At 41.0% G+C, this 16,229-nt stretch overlaps 1 protein-coding gene across 4 annotated transcripts; it reads left to right on the forward strand.

Moving 5' to 3' along the window:
• The first annotated feature begins 969 nt into the window (after positions 1 to 969).
• On the forward strand, positions 970 to 15,695 carry LOC135468232 (prestin-like). Of its 4 annotated transcripts, none has more exons than XM_064746368.1 (3): positions 970 to 1,003; positions 12,412 to 14,524; positions 15,292 to 15,695. In XM_064746368.1, exons 2-3 carry the CDS (start codon positions 12,452 to 12,454, stop codon positions 15,331 to 15,333), a joined length of 2,115 nt encoding a protein of 704 aa, XP_064602438.1. In that variant the 5' UTR covers positions 970 to 1,003; positions 12,412 to 12,451; the 3' UTR covers positions 15,334 to 15,695. The 4 variants fall into 4 exon arrangements, with proteins under 4 accessions (XP_064602438.1, XP_064602435.1, XP_064602437.1 ...); XM_064746365.1 differs by lacking the exon at positions 970 to 1,003 and adding an exon at positions 6,213 to 6,301 and having other exon boundaries at positions 15,292 to 15,694; XM_064746367.1 differs by lacking the exon at positions 970 to 1,003 and adding an exon at positions 6,948 to 7,055 and having other exon boundaries at positions 15,292 to 15,694.
• Positions 15,696 to 16,229: the final 534 nt, after the last annotated feature.

The following is a 16,229-nucleotide window of genomic DNA, read 5'->3' on the forward strand; positions in this document are numbered from 1 at the left end:
TAGAAAGTAAAATGTTCAGTTCACGGGAGAAGACAATATTCTAGATTTATTATTATTACCAGTGAAGAAAGGCCACCTGAAGCGCGTCCAGCTTTTGCAGACATTTCTGAGACTTCATTCTCAGATTAACTTCATAATGGGGTTTTACAGACTTCACAATTAGTCACGTGTTGCAAACGTCTATGGTATCACCTCTCTAAAGAGCCTTGCTTGAGTACTATTGGGTACAACCAATCAATCGATGTCACGACCCATTCCTCAAGTATATATTGTGTGTTTCCCTCAGGTAAGACCTTGAACCCAGTGATCACCTGTGAAAGAGCAAGCTAAATTCCTCACGTGTTATCCAACATGTTGAAATAGGGCAATTTCTGGAAAAGGTTCATCGAATTAGTGTAAATGCCTTTTTCGCGTGGTATTAACATCTGCGGATTTCGCGGCAAACACATTTCCGCGAAAATAAGGGCCATCGAATATAAAACCCATGTAAGAAATTTATTAATGTCGCATACGTTACAGTTATAAATTCGTTAAAAACCACTACAGTTCTAATACTTTTTTCAAACACGTTAATTAGAAATACCTAATAAGAACGTATTCCGGCTTTCACAAATCCAGCTTTTGATCGCCAGTTAATCTTGCTTTCTTTTAAGGAGGCTTAACTCCGCCTAAGTATTGCCACATTGCGATGTTGTTGTTGATTTATTGCCGCGGTTAGGGACATACAAATTGATAATTTGTACTGGGCGTGATACTGTACATGATACGATATACATTCGATGAGAGAGGCAGTTTTTTTTATCGATTGTACTAGATCACCTTTCCGACGCGCCCGATACATCGCTTGGGGGTTTCCGCACTTCAGACTTCCTTTTCATAATGATCATTTCTGAGAAATTTACTCAAATCTGCATGAGAAATAAACAGTGGGTTTTATTTATATCACATTTAATCCTTCGTCGTCTCCCGGAGTAAGTGACACGAATATATGCTCACAAAGCAGGTAAGGACTTCGTCCTATTAAGATCTTCAACAGCCTTCAAAAGATTAAAAGTTTAGGAGGATTAACTTCATTTGTCTGATCAAGTTACCGTACTGTATAGAATTTTTATCACATCTTACAGGTATAAGTAAGTTTAAATGATAACATTGTTACTTGAATGCTTGAGTTGTTTTATTACTTGACGTTTCTGTGTTGAAATTTGATTTTCGTTTATCAGCTGTCCAAAAATTGTGCTAAGATCCGCCAAAGGTTATACCCGCGAATAAAAAGTCATTTACAGTACCTCCATGTGATGACGATATGTCATCGTGCAATTTTAACACTGAGGGCTTTAGATATCACAATACCGTGTCACCCTGGTATTCATGTGACAAGATGTATGAGGTCACCTATTTGTGAGAGAATTGGAACAGGTCGAGAATTTTAGAAAGAACTAACGTATAATTAACAGAAATTTATCGGCCCTATATACATCAGAGCATGCGCTGGGAACTGTTGCAGACGGTACACAAATGGTTTAACATTTGAAATCGTTTGCACATACATCAACCGGGCCTAATGGTTTTGAAGGAATGCTCTACAAACAACGATTCGTGAGAAGTGCACATAAAAGATATATTTGGGAAGGTTAACAGGAATCTTAAATAATCCGAATAAAAGTAAAAGTCGTTCAAAGTCAATGGTGTGTAAAAATTGTGTTTTCAACGATTTAACGAGAAAACATATTCAGGGAGAAGGTTGTCACATGTATATAACAATAAAACCCAGGAATTGTGTCCAACATCGATAATATCCAGGAACTGTGTCCAACATCGATAATATCCAGGAACTGTGTCGAACATCGATAATATCCAGGAACTGTGTCCAACATCGATAATATCCAAGAACTGTGTCCAACATCGACAATATCCAGGAACTGTGTCGAACATCGATAATATCCAGGAACTGTGTCCAACACAGATAATATCCAGGAACTGTGTCCAACATCGATAATATCCAGGGACCGAGTATAACAACAGTAACGAACCGTGTCAAAGAACAATGACACCCAGGAACCTTGTACAATAAGACACACGAACTGCGTTCAATAATACTAACACACAGGAACCACGTCCAATAACAATAAGACACTGGAACCGCATCCTACATCAACAACAACCTTGAATCGTATTCAACAAACTGTGTCCAACTACAACACCCAGGAGCCATATCCAACAGCAATAACACATATGAACCGCTTCCAATGACAATAACACTCGGCAAATCTGTCTAACACAACAACACCCACGGATCGCATCCACCAAAACCACCACTCAGGAACCACGTCCAACAACACCCACGAACCATGTCCAACAACAATATCTCACAAGGGCCATGTCCATCAACGATATCACACAAGAACCGCGTACTATAACAATAAGACACAGGAACCGCAGCCAACAACGATAACATCCAAGGAATCGTATCCAACAACAGCAGCACCCAGGAACAGTGTCCAGCAACAGTAACACACAGGAAGTGTGTCCAGCAACAATAACACATAGGAACCGCATCCAACAAGAAAGAGCACACAGGAACCGCGACCAACAAAAGTTACACCCAGGAACCGCTTCCAACAACAAAACCCGTGTCTAACCCCGTCCAACTGCAACAATCACACTCAGAAGCCGCCTCCAACAAGCAAAACACCCAGGAAACATATCCAACAACAATAACAACAAGAAACCGTGTCAAGAAACAGTAACACCAAGGAACAGTGTCCGGCAACAGTAACACCCAGGAACAGTGTCCGGCAACAGTAACACCCAGGAACAGTGTCCGGCAACAGTAATACCCAGGAACCGTGTCCAACAATTATAACACGCAGGAAGCGTATCCAACAACAATAACAATAATGACACACAGAAAATGTGTTTAACGACAGTGACGCACAGAAACTTTTACCAACAACGGTGACGCACAGAAACACTGTCCAACAACAGTGACGCACAGAAAATTTGTCTAACGACATGTCATAGTTCGCAAATGGTCACACAAAACCGGTGAAGTACGATCTTTTAACCATACTCGCTCTCTACCTTTCGCTGTACATCACTACCACCAATAGCAAATTTTGTACAGATATCTTGAACAACGCCGAGGTCACTGAGGTCACGATGATGAGGCAGGAAGTGATGTCAGAAAACACAAACAATCCGTCTCAACCTTTGTCTGTAAAAATACTTTATTCGCAAGCACTCTCTTTATCTAGAGTATTACAACATGGTTCTAACTAAATCCTGAAACAATTTTATTGATGAATGCTGATTAAATAGTTCCGCAGGAGGGGACAAGTGATAAGGCTAAGTCCAAACAAGCCTATGTGCGTCTCTCAGACTCCAAAGTTCAAGTTTGTCTATAGGTGGCAGTGGTGTAAAGCGAAAGGTAGAGGGCGAGGCATGCGCTTCAAGGAGTATTCCTCTTGGCTGATGTGATATGCAATATGCAATATGCTCTAATGGAATAACGAGTGCTATCTTGTTAAACAGAAAAGTTAGAGCAAGGAAACGGGACTGCTTGGCCTAGTGTGAGTATAATGTGACTGGGTGAAGATTCGGAGCATTGGCGACATGAACTCTTCCCGCGACAAGATTTATTTATTTATTTCTGAAGAATATCTTACTTATACAGCATTATGGTGGGAGGAAAGTTGACAGAGCCTGTTACAAGAAGACACAGTATTTTTACACACACCTGATAACTTCTTGTCGTCATATGACTGAAACATTGTTAAGTACGACGTAAAAACCCAAGCAGCATACATTCAAAAGGTTTTTTTTTTTTTTCAAAAAAAAAAACAAAACAAAAAACAAAAAAAAAACGTACACGTCATTGTGACATTATTATCGCGTATAAAAAACACTACGGCTTTAGCCCAGCGAAACATTAAACTTGCCCAGAAAGAGCACTGACGTCAGTTCTGTTCCAACTTAAACAAATGTACTTCCTGCCTGAGTCAAGCTGAAGTTAATCCCTGGTAAGGGAGAGTCTGTTACTTCCCCGACTATTGTGTGTAATGATACTGAATATATCTCTATTGACGCCCAATGCCACAAATTTCTCCTATGTCTCCAGTTCAAGCAAATTATTCTCCAGATTTCATACCTCATAAAATATGGAAAATTCTCATCTTTCTGCATGTTGAGCAGTTAGAATAAAAAAAACCTCTAGCTGTGTATAACATGAAAAGAGGTCGGATTTCTCTTGTTTTGCTATCTTTGTTGTAGTTTGTTATATCGTGTTCCTACATACAAATGATCTGCTGGTTGACTACGAGTCCCAGAAGCCTGATTCGTTTGCATTGTTTTCATGTGATTTTTTAAAAATTAAATGTAAAGACAACATTTTAATAACACTAGACCAATGACGTCTAACATATTTTAATTAACTGCACTTTGTTGTTTACCCAGTTCTGTTGGAGTTGGAGTAAACTGAGGAATGCCGGATTTCGCCAGCTACATATGACCATTTGTCAACTTTCACATTGACGTCGCTGCGCAATGTGACCATTTGTTAACTATCACATTGTCGTCGCTGCAAAATGTTACCATTTGTCAACTATCACATTGCAGTCGCTGCGCAATGTGACCATTTGTAAACTATGACATTGCCGTCACTACGCAATGTGACCATTCGTCAACTATCACATTGCCGTCGCTGCGATACTTGTGCTCTCTATAATGTAGTATTTTGTAGTTTGACTGTTCTTTAACTCAGTAATTTTCACTTATACGATAACAGTCAGTTTTATGGGTGGAGATAACCGGGACGTCTGAAGTATTTCACCTTACTTGTGACACAAGGCTAAATCACTGTGTGATAAACTTCATATTAAACAGGAGGAACGGGTTCAAATCTTACCTTGGACAGAGAGTTTGCAGACTCCTCCACTCTTAATGTTGGTGGGGCCTTGTTAACTATAAGAGATTGACCACGATAGTAACCATTTACGCCCACTAATCCCTGAAAACCACTTGTTCTCCACAATATGTTGTGCTTATCTGTTCACCTCACGCCTGTGACTTGCCCAGTGCCGGTGGTTTATCTCAAGCACTCTGGTTTTCTGCACGTATAAAACTAACTCCGATCGTGTAAGTGAAAATATTATTAAGAATGGCGCTAAATAACACTCAGATATAAAGTACTTCGTATGTGGATGGAAGGCACATGGTCACAACCGAACTTAACTGTGGTCAACTGGTCATTCAAGACCACCAACTTAATTGTGGTCATACAAGACCACACAAAAGAACATATTCGTTCGTTAATTCTCATGGCTACAGTATGGAAGTGGTGAAATCTTACAGTGTTGAAGTCACACGGTTGAATTCCCAAACTGTAAATGAATGACCCTATTTAAACCGTTCGCCACGTGTGAACATTTCCACCTGTTGTTGTCTGCCTCGCTGTGGTCAGTCCGTTGATCTGGCCCCCTATATTTTCTTTCGTTTATCGCCTATATTCAGCTGTCGGTAAAATGAGTCGCATTCACTATCGAAATTGCCTTTTGTTAGTAACACGTAACACCACAAGCTTTACACATGATTTGATAAAATAGCAGTCAAGAGTGCTATTTTTATTCCTAATTTTAAATTCCGAAAGCTTGATTTTTTACAACACCATGAGCGAATTGCCTCAGGTGTCATAATATTCGGGCATACTGTGATAGTGGCATACTGGATATTGGGCGGAGTCAAATGTTTTGATGGATGGCGACACTAGTTACCTAAACTGCCATCGAATTTACTGTAAACCCTGTTTCCAGCACTGCCATATTTGAAATTGTTTACACGTTTTAGTATAATATAATCTTAACAAATTAATGTTATTTTAACGCTTGTAGATTATGATTTCACGGTAGTATGGTTTTAGAGTTGATGTTATGAAATTGTCTTCTAAATTTCAGAGTACTGTTTTTTAATTAAAAAGTCAAAAGAAACAGGCTATAGATTTTTATCTCTCTGCGGCATTTGGCCTAAGGGCTCACATAGATATATTGTATATGAAGGAGTTAGGTACCAATTGTTTAGAAACAGTATATTGTGTACTTTCCACCCTTCAGGACTCGATAGGATCAAGGGGCGGGACCTTGTATCGTTTAAGGAAAACTAGATGTCTGTCACTCACGTGATAAGCCCACCCAGTCGTTGTCATCACGCGCGTGGGTACTGTCGGATTGTATTAGACAATACAGTCATTAAACACTGTTACAGTAAAAGGGTACTAGCCTGTAGTGCGCGGGGCAACATAAACGTTAAGGTAAGTGGGAGGCTCGTGAACTTATCTCTCATGTAATTTCATTTATATCTAGGTGACGGAAAAGATCGAGGGAAAAAAAAACAGTCACCAGATTTTGGTGGAAAATTTTGAACGCATATGTCCAAAACTTGATAAAAGTACGATTTTGTTGAATTTTAGGATTTCTTTCATGCAGATTGAAGCTATTCCGGTATTTTCACTGAGGTTGAACATTTAAAGCTTCCGTTATAATACTGTGGTGTGCATATTTATACCACGAGGAGCCTTTACTATGATACAGGAAGCAATCAACAACAATGACATAATTCTTGCAATTTCTGTTTTAGGGTCAGACAACTGTTCTCTCTTTAACTGCAATCTTTCTTTCCAATCACGAGTATAAAAATACATGATAGGGTTTACACGAACAATCCATGATCTGCTACTGCCTGATCACGCTTATCGGTTCTCCATTTTGTATTACATAAGACTGGAAGTAACAACAGCCTACCTACCCACCCTACCTACCCCATCCCCGCCCCGGCTACTCACGCATGGTACAGGCTTATAGGTCCCGTAGATACCATGTTCTATTGACAATTTCAGACATCCCATCCAGCGTCAAGCACTCCTTGTTTTGTTAAACCGAGAACAGCATTGCGTACATGAACTGCCTTGGGTAAATCGACGTCATCTTTGTCGTCTCTTTGTAATTATCTATCCCACTTCGAGTGTCGCCCAACTAAAACAGGCCCAGCATTATAGTTCATGAAAGGTAATCGCATTTCCTAGTCTATTCCATAACATGTGCTTTTCATAAGTTTGTGTGTTTTTCTTTTGGGATCGTTTTGGTTAGTGCCAGTCCATGGACATGTTTTTTAGCCTGGAGGAACATTCGATTCCCCTTGTTTAACAGTAGGGAAGGTTAAACGTGGCGTGGTGTGAACAGCGGTTAATGTTCCTTAGTGTAAATCAGGCACAATTTTGAATGTTTCTCCACCATCATAGCGTTGCTGAGTTACTGAGTTACTCCATTATGTAACAGGCCCTATCGTCCTACTGTTTACATATTTACAAACAAGCAAACATCTTACAGCATACAGAGATAACTGCAGTAGAGTAGGCGCACCTGATCGTTGTATATTAGTGCGAGATAGCCATTTACCCGTGCACCTGGAATATCACTTTGTGAGAGCCCAGAGGAAACGCATGCAAGGGACCGTCCACGTATTTATTTCATCCATACAGTTAACTTTAAATCCAAAGCGTTTCAACAACTGTCTGCACTGAAAAACAGTTACCAATCGACCTACTATGTTTTAATATATAAAAGCTGTTTTTGCTCAACATCTCCGACTGATTTGTTTGACAAAGGTCGAAAATAATTCTCGTATCATGTTATACATCCTTTTGAAAAGCTTAATAACTAATAGTTTTTACTAAGAGGAAAACCGTTACAGACAGCAGTATGTACATGCAGTGGTGTTTTTTTCCATGGGCGTGTTTGGGACGACAGGCCAAACTCTAACACCGTGGGCATCGCATTGATATACGTTTCTATACATACGTCAATACATAAGCCACGTACAAAATTTTAAATCATTGTTTAGTAGAAAAATCTTCGTTAATTAATCAGTTGACTCTGACAATGATGTAATCCAAAGTGGTCAGGTTACCTGGGGTGTACTGCAATAAGAAGCAGTGTATTTACAGGGAAGTTCACTGTTCGGCATACAGTGCATTTGCGTGTAAACAGCTCTCTTCTACTGTAGATCTATGCCAAATATACCGTATAGTTACGTTGCAATGTGGTAAAACTGCAATATCATTTTATGCTTTTTTTTCGCAGCCAAATTGCTGTAAAGATACAAACATCAATAAAATATATACAGGCATTTTATTCAGTGCATGCAAGAGATGTAAACAAGTAGTGATTCCTCATTGATTGTCTATATGTTTTTAGTATCTTCCAGTCAAATTCCGCGCGATGGTAAGTTGGGTCCAACGCAGACTTGACCACAGTCCTCTCACATTATATGCGCAAGTAATACGTAAACAATTTGCCCATAACAATTTGCAACTTAGGCCCGCATATGTTTAGTCCCAATTCAGTAAATCACGCCCATGTGTCAGATATAACTGGTTTAGGTTTATTCTATGCATAGCTCTTCTTCGTGCAAGACGGCACGGAAACTGTGAAACGAACAACACAGAGTAAGCTTATACGTAGTGATTGCTGCTAGCATGTTGAAATATTTCATTTTCAGTTCTGACCCTCATTATACTCAAGTCACACCCCAGCCACATCCCAGTTCTATCTTAAGTATTGCCACTTAGTCTTAGACCAGTGGGGTATTAATCCAGCTTTAACTGGATGAATCATTATTTTAAAATTATACATAGGTGGTTTATATATGTACTCCGTATATTGGATATTTACATCATTCCGTGGTCGTCTGTGTCTTGTTTAGAGATAAAATTATTGTAAAACGTTAGACTGACGCAAGAAAAAAAGAATGGTAATGCGGAGACAACAAAGGAATGCGTATATAAAATACAATGAAAATATTACAGCCACAGTGAAATACTTTTACCGCGGAGAGAAGTTCCCAATCGGAAACGTAGAGGTTGGCATTAATTGTTGTATCAGAGAACCGACACATTTGATTGTCTCCCATGTATTTGCGAACAGGGTTTAATTTCCGTGGAGAACAAATCTCCGAGAGAAGCAACAGCACGCATCATGGTGATATCAATCACTGATCAAGAAATCTAGTATTGTTTATGTCATCATGCCTAATACGGTGCCTCGTGGACATTCCCGCTGACCCTGAGTATAGAGGTCAGCACCATACAGATAACGACTGACCTCTTCTTATCTTAAACCTGATCCGGATTAGACATGAGAACGGAACACACACGGCCGGTAAAATGTCGTCTGAATGGGCGGGGAAACGCTTCTGTGTGAGCGGAGAAGCTATGCACGCTTGTGCATGAGCGGGGAAGCTATGCACGCTTGTGCATGAGCGGGGAAGCTCTACATGCACACTTCTGTGGAGCTATGCAAGATCGTGAATAGGCGGAAAACTACGTACGCTTCTGTGTTCGTGGGAAAGCCATATACGCACGCTTCGGTATGGATGAGAAGCTATGCAAGCTCGTGTATGGGCGGGAAACTACGCACGTTTCTGCATGACCAGGGAAGCTTTCCACGCACCTGGATGGGCGGGGAAGCTATGCATGCTTCCGTATGGTCGGAGAGCTATGGGCGGGGGAACTATACGCGCGTCTGTATGCTGCACGCAAGCTCATAAATGGACGTTGAACTGCACGGTATGTGCGGGAAGATATGCATGCTTTCGTACGAGTGGAAAGCTATATATGCACGCTTCTCTATGGGTGGCTATATATGCACGCTTTTCTATGGGTGGGAACCTATATATGCATGCTTCTCCTTGGGTGGGAAGCTAATCAAGCTTTATGGACGGGGAACTATGCACCCTATGCATGGGCCTTTGTACGAACGCCTCTACATGTCCGGAAAGCTACAAACGCAACTGTATGGATTGGGACGCTTTATATTCAAGTTTCTGTGTAGGCAGGAAATCTATGCACACTACTTTATGGATAGGGAATCTATGTACACTACTGTGTGGGCAGAGAATTTATGCACACTTTTGTGTGGACAGGGAATCTATGTACAATTCTGTGTGGGCAGAGAATCTATTCACACTTCTGTGCGGGCAGGAAATCTATGCACACTTTTGTGAGGGCAGAGAATCTATGCTCACTACTGTGTGAGAAGAGAATCTATGCACACTGTTGTGCGGGCAGGGAATCTATGCACACTACTGTGCGGGCAGGAAATCTATGCAGTCTTTTGTGTGGGCAGAGAATCTTTGTACACTTCTGTGTGGGCAGAGAATCTATGCACACTTCTGTGTGGGCAGGGAATCTATGCACACTTTGTGTGGGCAGGGAATCTATGCTCACTACTGTGTGAGAAGAGAATCTATGCACACTGTTGTGCGGGCAGGGAATCTATGCACATTTTGTGTGGGCAGGAAATCTATGCACACTACTGTGTGGGCAGGAAATCTATGCACACTTCTGTGTGGGCAGGGAATCTATGCAGTCTTTTGTGTGGGCAGAGAATCTTTGTACACTTCTGTGTGGGCAGAGAATCTATGCACACTTCTGTGTGGGCAGGGAATCTATGCACACTTTGTGTGGGCAGGGAATCTATGCTCACTACTGTGTGAGAAGAGAATCTATGCACACTGTTGTGCGGGCAGGGAATCTATGCACATTTTGTGTGGGCAGGAAATCTATGCACACTACTGTGTGGGCAGGAAATCTATGCACACTTCTGTGTGGGCAGGGAATCTATGCAGTCTTTTGTGTGGGCAGAGAATCTTTGTACACTTCTGTGTGGGCAGAGAATCTATGCACACTTCTGTGTGGGCAGGGAATCTATGCACACTTCTGTGAGGGCAGAGAATCTATGCCCACTTCTGTGTGGGTAGGAAATCTATGCACACTTCTGTGTGGGCAGAGAATCTATGCATACGTCTGTGTGGGCAGAGAATCTTTGCACACGTCTGTATTGACGTGGAAAGTCTGACCGACTTTAAGTAAAGCGGCTGACTGATGAATGAACCCGGACATCAACCTTGGTGGAATAGTGTTAACCATGACCACTAGCACAATATTTTCAGTGTAATTGGGGTCAAGCAGATATTCAAACACCACTGGTTAGCCGCCATGCTCAGTAATCACAACATCACAATCACAAGTAGTTCTATTGTTGTATAGATGTGCACACGTGATAAATTTGATGATGATGTCGACATAGGAGTTTGGCTGGCTATTCTGTTTTCGCCGAGTGCTGGTGCACTCAGTTTCATATTCATATTATTTGCAGAGTCATGGTACATACTGGAACGGTTGAATATGATTAATTAGTTTTTCATGTGCTTAAATCTACTGCATCATCTACTCTTATCTTTGGCAATTTTCAGCAATGTAGACCTGTTTCACTAAGGTGAAAAACGCACACGCACATTTTACATTTGTAAGCTTTTCCGAGAGAGCTATATGGCAAAATGCACTTTATGTGAACAGCGTGACACATTCATTTGTAAATTTCCTAACTGGCCAGTAGTAGGGTCAAAGGATGTGTCTGTCTGGTCTTTAAAATTCCAGTACGTTCATTAAATAAAAGATGTCATTTCGGCATTTGGTTTTCTTATTGTGGGTGAACATATTCGGAGACATTTGGTGCCCAGTGAACCATTGAAATCAATTGAGGCAGTGTGTCCTTTCTCCTTTGGACCTGTCCCCAGTACAAGTTGATATCAATCTCTCTCGACCCTATTTTCAGTGTCATTCAAAATAGAAATTCAGATCTTGCTATTTCGTTGCACTCACATGTGATAAACAGTATTAAAATACAACCTGTAGACGGGGTTATATCTGGGGCTTGACAGTATATTCATGGTTCACTCTTTTGAATTCTAATGGGAGATATGAGGACATCTGGGGTCCCTAAACACAGTTTGTATTGAACTAAAAAGCCGTTACTGACCTAGAAGTGACGTGTGAAGCTCAATTATCACATGTAGAACAGGAGGATAGTTGAAGCAAACAGGTAAAAACGAGCATTTTTCTTCATTCAATAGTGCCTTTTTAACAATAAGTGAGGAAACACTTTGCAAGGCGAGTTAATTCCATTGGAATATAGTGGTTATTTGAGGAAATAGTAGTTGTCGTGTTTTTAAGAAGTAATATCACTGGTAAGTCTCGTTCTGCAGAAAACGGCATTGTTTTGATATGAGAACCTGTACAACCTGAGCAGGTGCCCTTGGGGTTACAAATACGTATAGATAAAGCGTTGCTCTACCTTCCTATTCCGAAAGAATGGAGAGAAGGCTGTCAGCTTCCAGAAGCAAATTGAAGATTTAATGAAGCGCAAGTTTTGGTTTGGCATTTTGAGTGTTTTCCTGTGAGCCAAGTTAAGAAAGTATCAACATTTGATTGGTCAGTAAACCGTCAGGATAAAACGAACGTCTGCTGCAAAACATTACAGAATATTACATTATTAACATATTTGTGGAATATTTCTTTTACAGAACTCCTGAACACGAAGAACAATACATAAGGGCTGTCATCATGGTTAAAAAGCAACTGGTGATCTCACGACGGGTCTACCAGCAGGAAGATTTTGACAAGCTTTACCCGGACGAAATCAAACAGCAGATGACTGTCCCGGACAGGATCCGAGCTCAGTGTTACTGTTCTAAGACCAGGCTGTGGAAGTTTTTTACCACAATCTTGCCTATCATTGGCGTGGTCAGGAAGTACAGGCTGAGGGAGTACATTGTGGGAGATATTCTGGCCGGACTGACTGTAGCCATCATGCACATTCCCCAGGGCATGGGCTTCGGAATCCTGGCTTCCCTCAAACCCATCTACGGTCTGTACACATCCTTCTGGCCAGTGCTCTTTTACATGATTTTTGGGACAAGCACTCACGTTTCCTTTGGAACAAACGCCGTAATTTGTCTTCTGGTGGCAGCAATAACATCACGACAAATGGAAACTTTCCAGTTCGACCTAGCCGGTTTTAATTCCACTCTATCAAATGACACCGCAGACATAGATAGCCTGATGGAAGCCGCAGGTCTGGAGTATAGGGTAAGCATCACAGCGGCTACAGCTTTCCTTGCCGGAGTTATTCTTTTTGGCATGGGTATTTTGCGCCTTGGTTTTGTCACCCTTTACCTATCGGATTCCTTCATAAGCGGCTTCACGACTGGTGCTGCAGTCCACATCACCACCAGCCAGGTGCCCAAAATGCTGGCGTTTGGTGTGGGAAGTATTCAAGGAGCTGGCAAGATTGTGCGTACATATATTGCTATCTTCCGCGACATAACGAAGACAAACGTTGCTGATCTCCTTATAGCTGTTATATCCATAATTGTACTAGTGCTGGTAAAAGAGTGCATCAACGAGCGCTTCAAATCAAAGATGAAAATGCCCGTGCCAATAGATCTAATCGTTGTCATTATTGGAACTATTATCTCTCATTTTGGTAGACTCAGCGAAGTCTTTGGCGTTACCATAGTCGGCCAGATTCCTCCTGGTATTCCTACACCAGCGGTACCTCCTTTGGACGAGGTTGGCAATTTTGCTGTAGATTCCTTTGTTATTGCCATTCTCATATTTGCCATGACGATCGCAATGGCTAAATTAATGGCCAAGAAACACTCTTATGAGATTGACGACAATCAGGAGTTGATCGCTTACGGTCTGACTAATGTTATCAGTAGCTTTCTCTTGTGTTTCCCGTCGTGCGTGGCTCCACCCAGAACGATGCTACAGAGCTCTATGGGCGCCAGAACAACACTGTGTGGTGTCTTCACGGCAGCTCTCCTGTTCCTCGTCATCATGGCCATTGGGCCTCTCTTTCAATCACTTCCAGTTTCACTGCTCGCCGCCATGATCGTTGTTGCTATGAAAGGACTTTTCATGCAAGTTTTTGATTTAAAACTTTATTGGAAAGTAAATATTTTCGACCTGGTTTCGTGGCTTGGAACCTTCTTGGCAGTTGTCCTCATCGATATTGACATCGGTCTGGTTGTAGGAGTGGGACTGTCCGCCTTCACAGTGCTTATACAGAGCCAGTTTGCCAAAGGCTATCTGCTGGGAAAAGCTGCGGAAGAGGATGTCTACGCCTCGGCGGAGAAGAAAGGCATCAACAGCGTGCCAGGTGTGAGGGTGTTCAGATTTGAGGCGTCTCTGTACTATGCTACCGCAGAGATATTTAGATCCCGCCTGTACAAGGCCACAATAAATCCCAAGAAATTCATGAAAGCAAGGGCGAAAGCGGAGAAGTTGAGTCTAACTTCCTGCGAATCCAGCTCAAGTGAAGGGAACGCGAAAAATGAAAACAGCAACAATGGTAAAGCTAATGCGGCGCAACTAGCTTCTGACGGCATACACCACGTGGTCATTGACTGCCAACCATTTAGCTACATTGACATCGCTGGTATAAAGATGTTGCGTCAGGTGATCACCGAGATGAAGACTGCTGACGTCACAGTGTTCCTCTACGGGTGTTCTCTCAGGATGATGCGGGCCCTTGAGGGAGGGTCTTTCTTTGACGCCGTTCCCAAGGATCATGTTTTCCTGGACGTCTATGACGCTGTCCAGGCTGTTCGGCTGAATGAATCAGACGAAGAGGTAATCGTCACTAAGCTATGATGGCTTTCTCCGCCATCCTCAAGCAAAATGTTCTCTGTGCATTTGTCTGTATAATCTCAGCTTGGATCAAAGAGCACGGTTTGAGTTGAACATCTGCTTTTCAGACATTGTACCTTGACCTCGAATAACGCAAAAATTGCACCTGGATTTATTTAATCGTGTATTTCCTGGCCCTCTGTGGTGAGCCTTTATTAAATGAATCTCATCTGCACAGGTTTACCATATATGCTGTGCGTGTATTATTCCAGTTGTAATGTTTGTTTCTAACCATGCACAGGGAACTGGAATTCAAAACCATATAATCATGGTATTTACCTAATACATTTGTAACTTTATCACAATCTGTATAATATGTCATAGCGACTGGAGTGGAATATAAATAGAATTAGAAAACTGTGCTTTTTCATTAAGGGATTGTGTGCCTTCTGGTTTCCTTCAGCCATAAAACACACCGTCTTCGGACAAGTGATAAACTCGTGCATTCCGCTTTAAACACCGATCAAATAAATACATTTTCTTTATTTGCGATCCTCTATATGTCAAAGTAGGTTTTAGCTGTTTAGTATAGGCTCTGGGGATCGCTGTATACAGCAGACTGAATGCAGCAAGTTATAGTTATGACAGCGTGGAAGATCAATCTGTATATGATACACGTATTCTAGCTGGGTTTACACAAAACATTTTTATATATAAATATATATTTGGAGAACTTTTTTAACATTTATTTTGGTTTGTTTCAATTGCAGTCCGGAGATGACGGTGACGAAAGTCAGAATTTCAAGGTTTAAGCTATAGTTTTTATACTCATATGCATTTGTGTTGTTAGTTTTGTAAGCTATTTCCCGTAGATGCGCAGTGTATGAAGATCAGTACAAATAAAACGCATCCTGTTATAAAGTAATCCATATCACGTATTTACATCTCACACTCGTATATAATAATATAGTCTGGCCTAATGCAAACATGTATGAAAGCCTGTACTGTTCCAGCATTTAATAACTCAGTAATTGGATATCTGAAGTTACGACCTAATTAGGCCTTATTATTTTTTTTTCAATAAATAATTAATACTGGAAGTTTTGCCATTCATGTGTTTTTATTTGTATTTTTAAAACACCGAGTAGAATAATGGGGATCATTTATCCCGTATTTTTGATTGCCCTTGTAACAGCCAGCATTGTATTATAATCACTTTGAAACATTATGTACATGTGATACAATGATGAAATAATCAAGGACCATGTGCATGTATATTGTACTGTCGGTTAGAATCCAGTCGACAAGTTGGGACCCATCATAATCTTGAGCCAGTGGGTAAAAAGTGCTCGAAATCTAATTTTGAGCTATTGCGTGTAACATGTATGCAATTTTGAATTAGTGGGTATGAAGTATACAAAACCATATTTCGAGTTATTACGTGCTAAATAAAAACACTGTGCGAGGTACAAATTTACACGTCCACAGTGACAGTTCATCAGTAGCTCATGAAGATCTGTTAAAAACATTACACAATTTGTGTTTCTCTGGTGCGCTAATCAATGTGGATATGGATTTTGCCATAATGATGCGTTCAACTTATATACAGTACTCCTTAAACAATATAACGTGTACATGGCCCAATTTTGATGGATTGATTGATTGATTGGTTGGTTGATTGGTGTTTTCCGCCGTGCTCAAGAATATT

This window comes from Liolophura sinensis, chromosome 6 (genome assembly GCF_032854445.1).
Source record: "Liolophura sinensis isolate JHLJ2023 chromosome 6, CUHK_Ljap_v2, whole genome shotgun sequence".
NCBI classification, from domain to species: domain Eukaryota; kingdom Metazoa; phylum Mollusca; class Polyplacophora; order Chitonida; family Chitonidae; genus Liolophura; species Liolophura sinensis.

What these genes read in the sequence shown, in the direction of transcription:
- LOC135468232 (XM_064746368.1), top strand. Translation starts at nt 12,452, where the DNA reads ATGGTTAAAAAGCAACTGGTGATCTCACGACGGGTCTACCAGCAGGAA. An exon ending in TGAATGAATCAGACGAAGAG is followed by an intron (nt 14,525 to 15,291) that starts GTAATCGTCACT and finishes TTTCAATTGCAG; the next exon opens with TCCGGAGATGACGGTGACGA.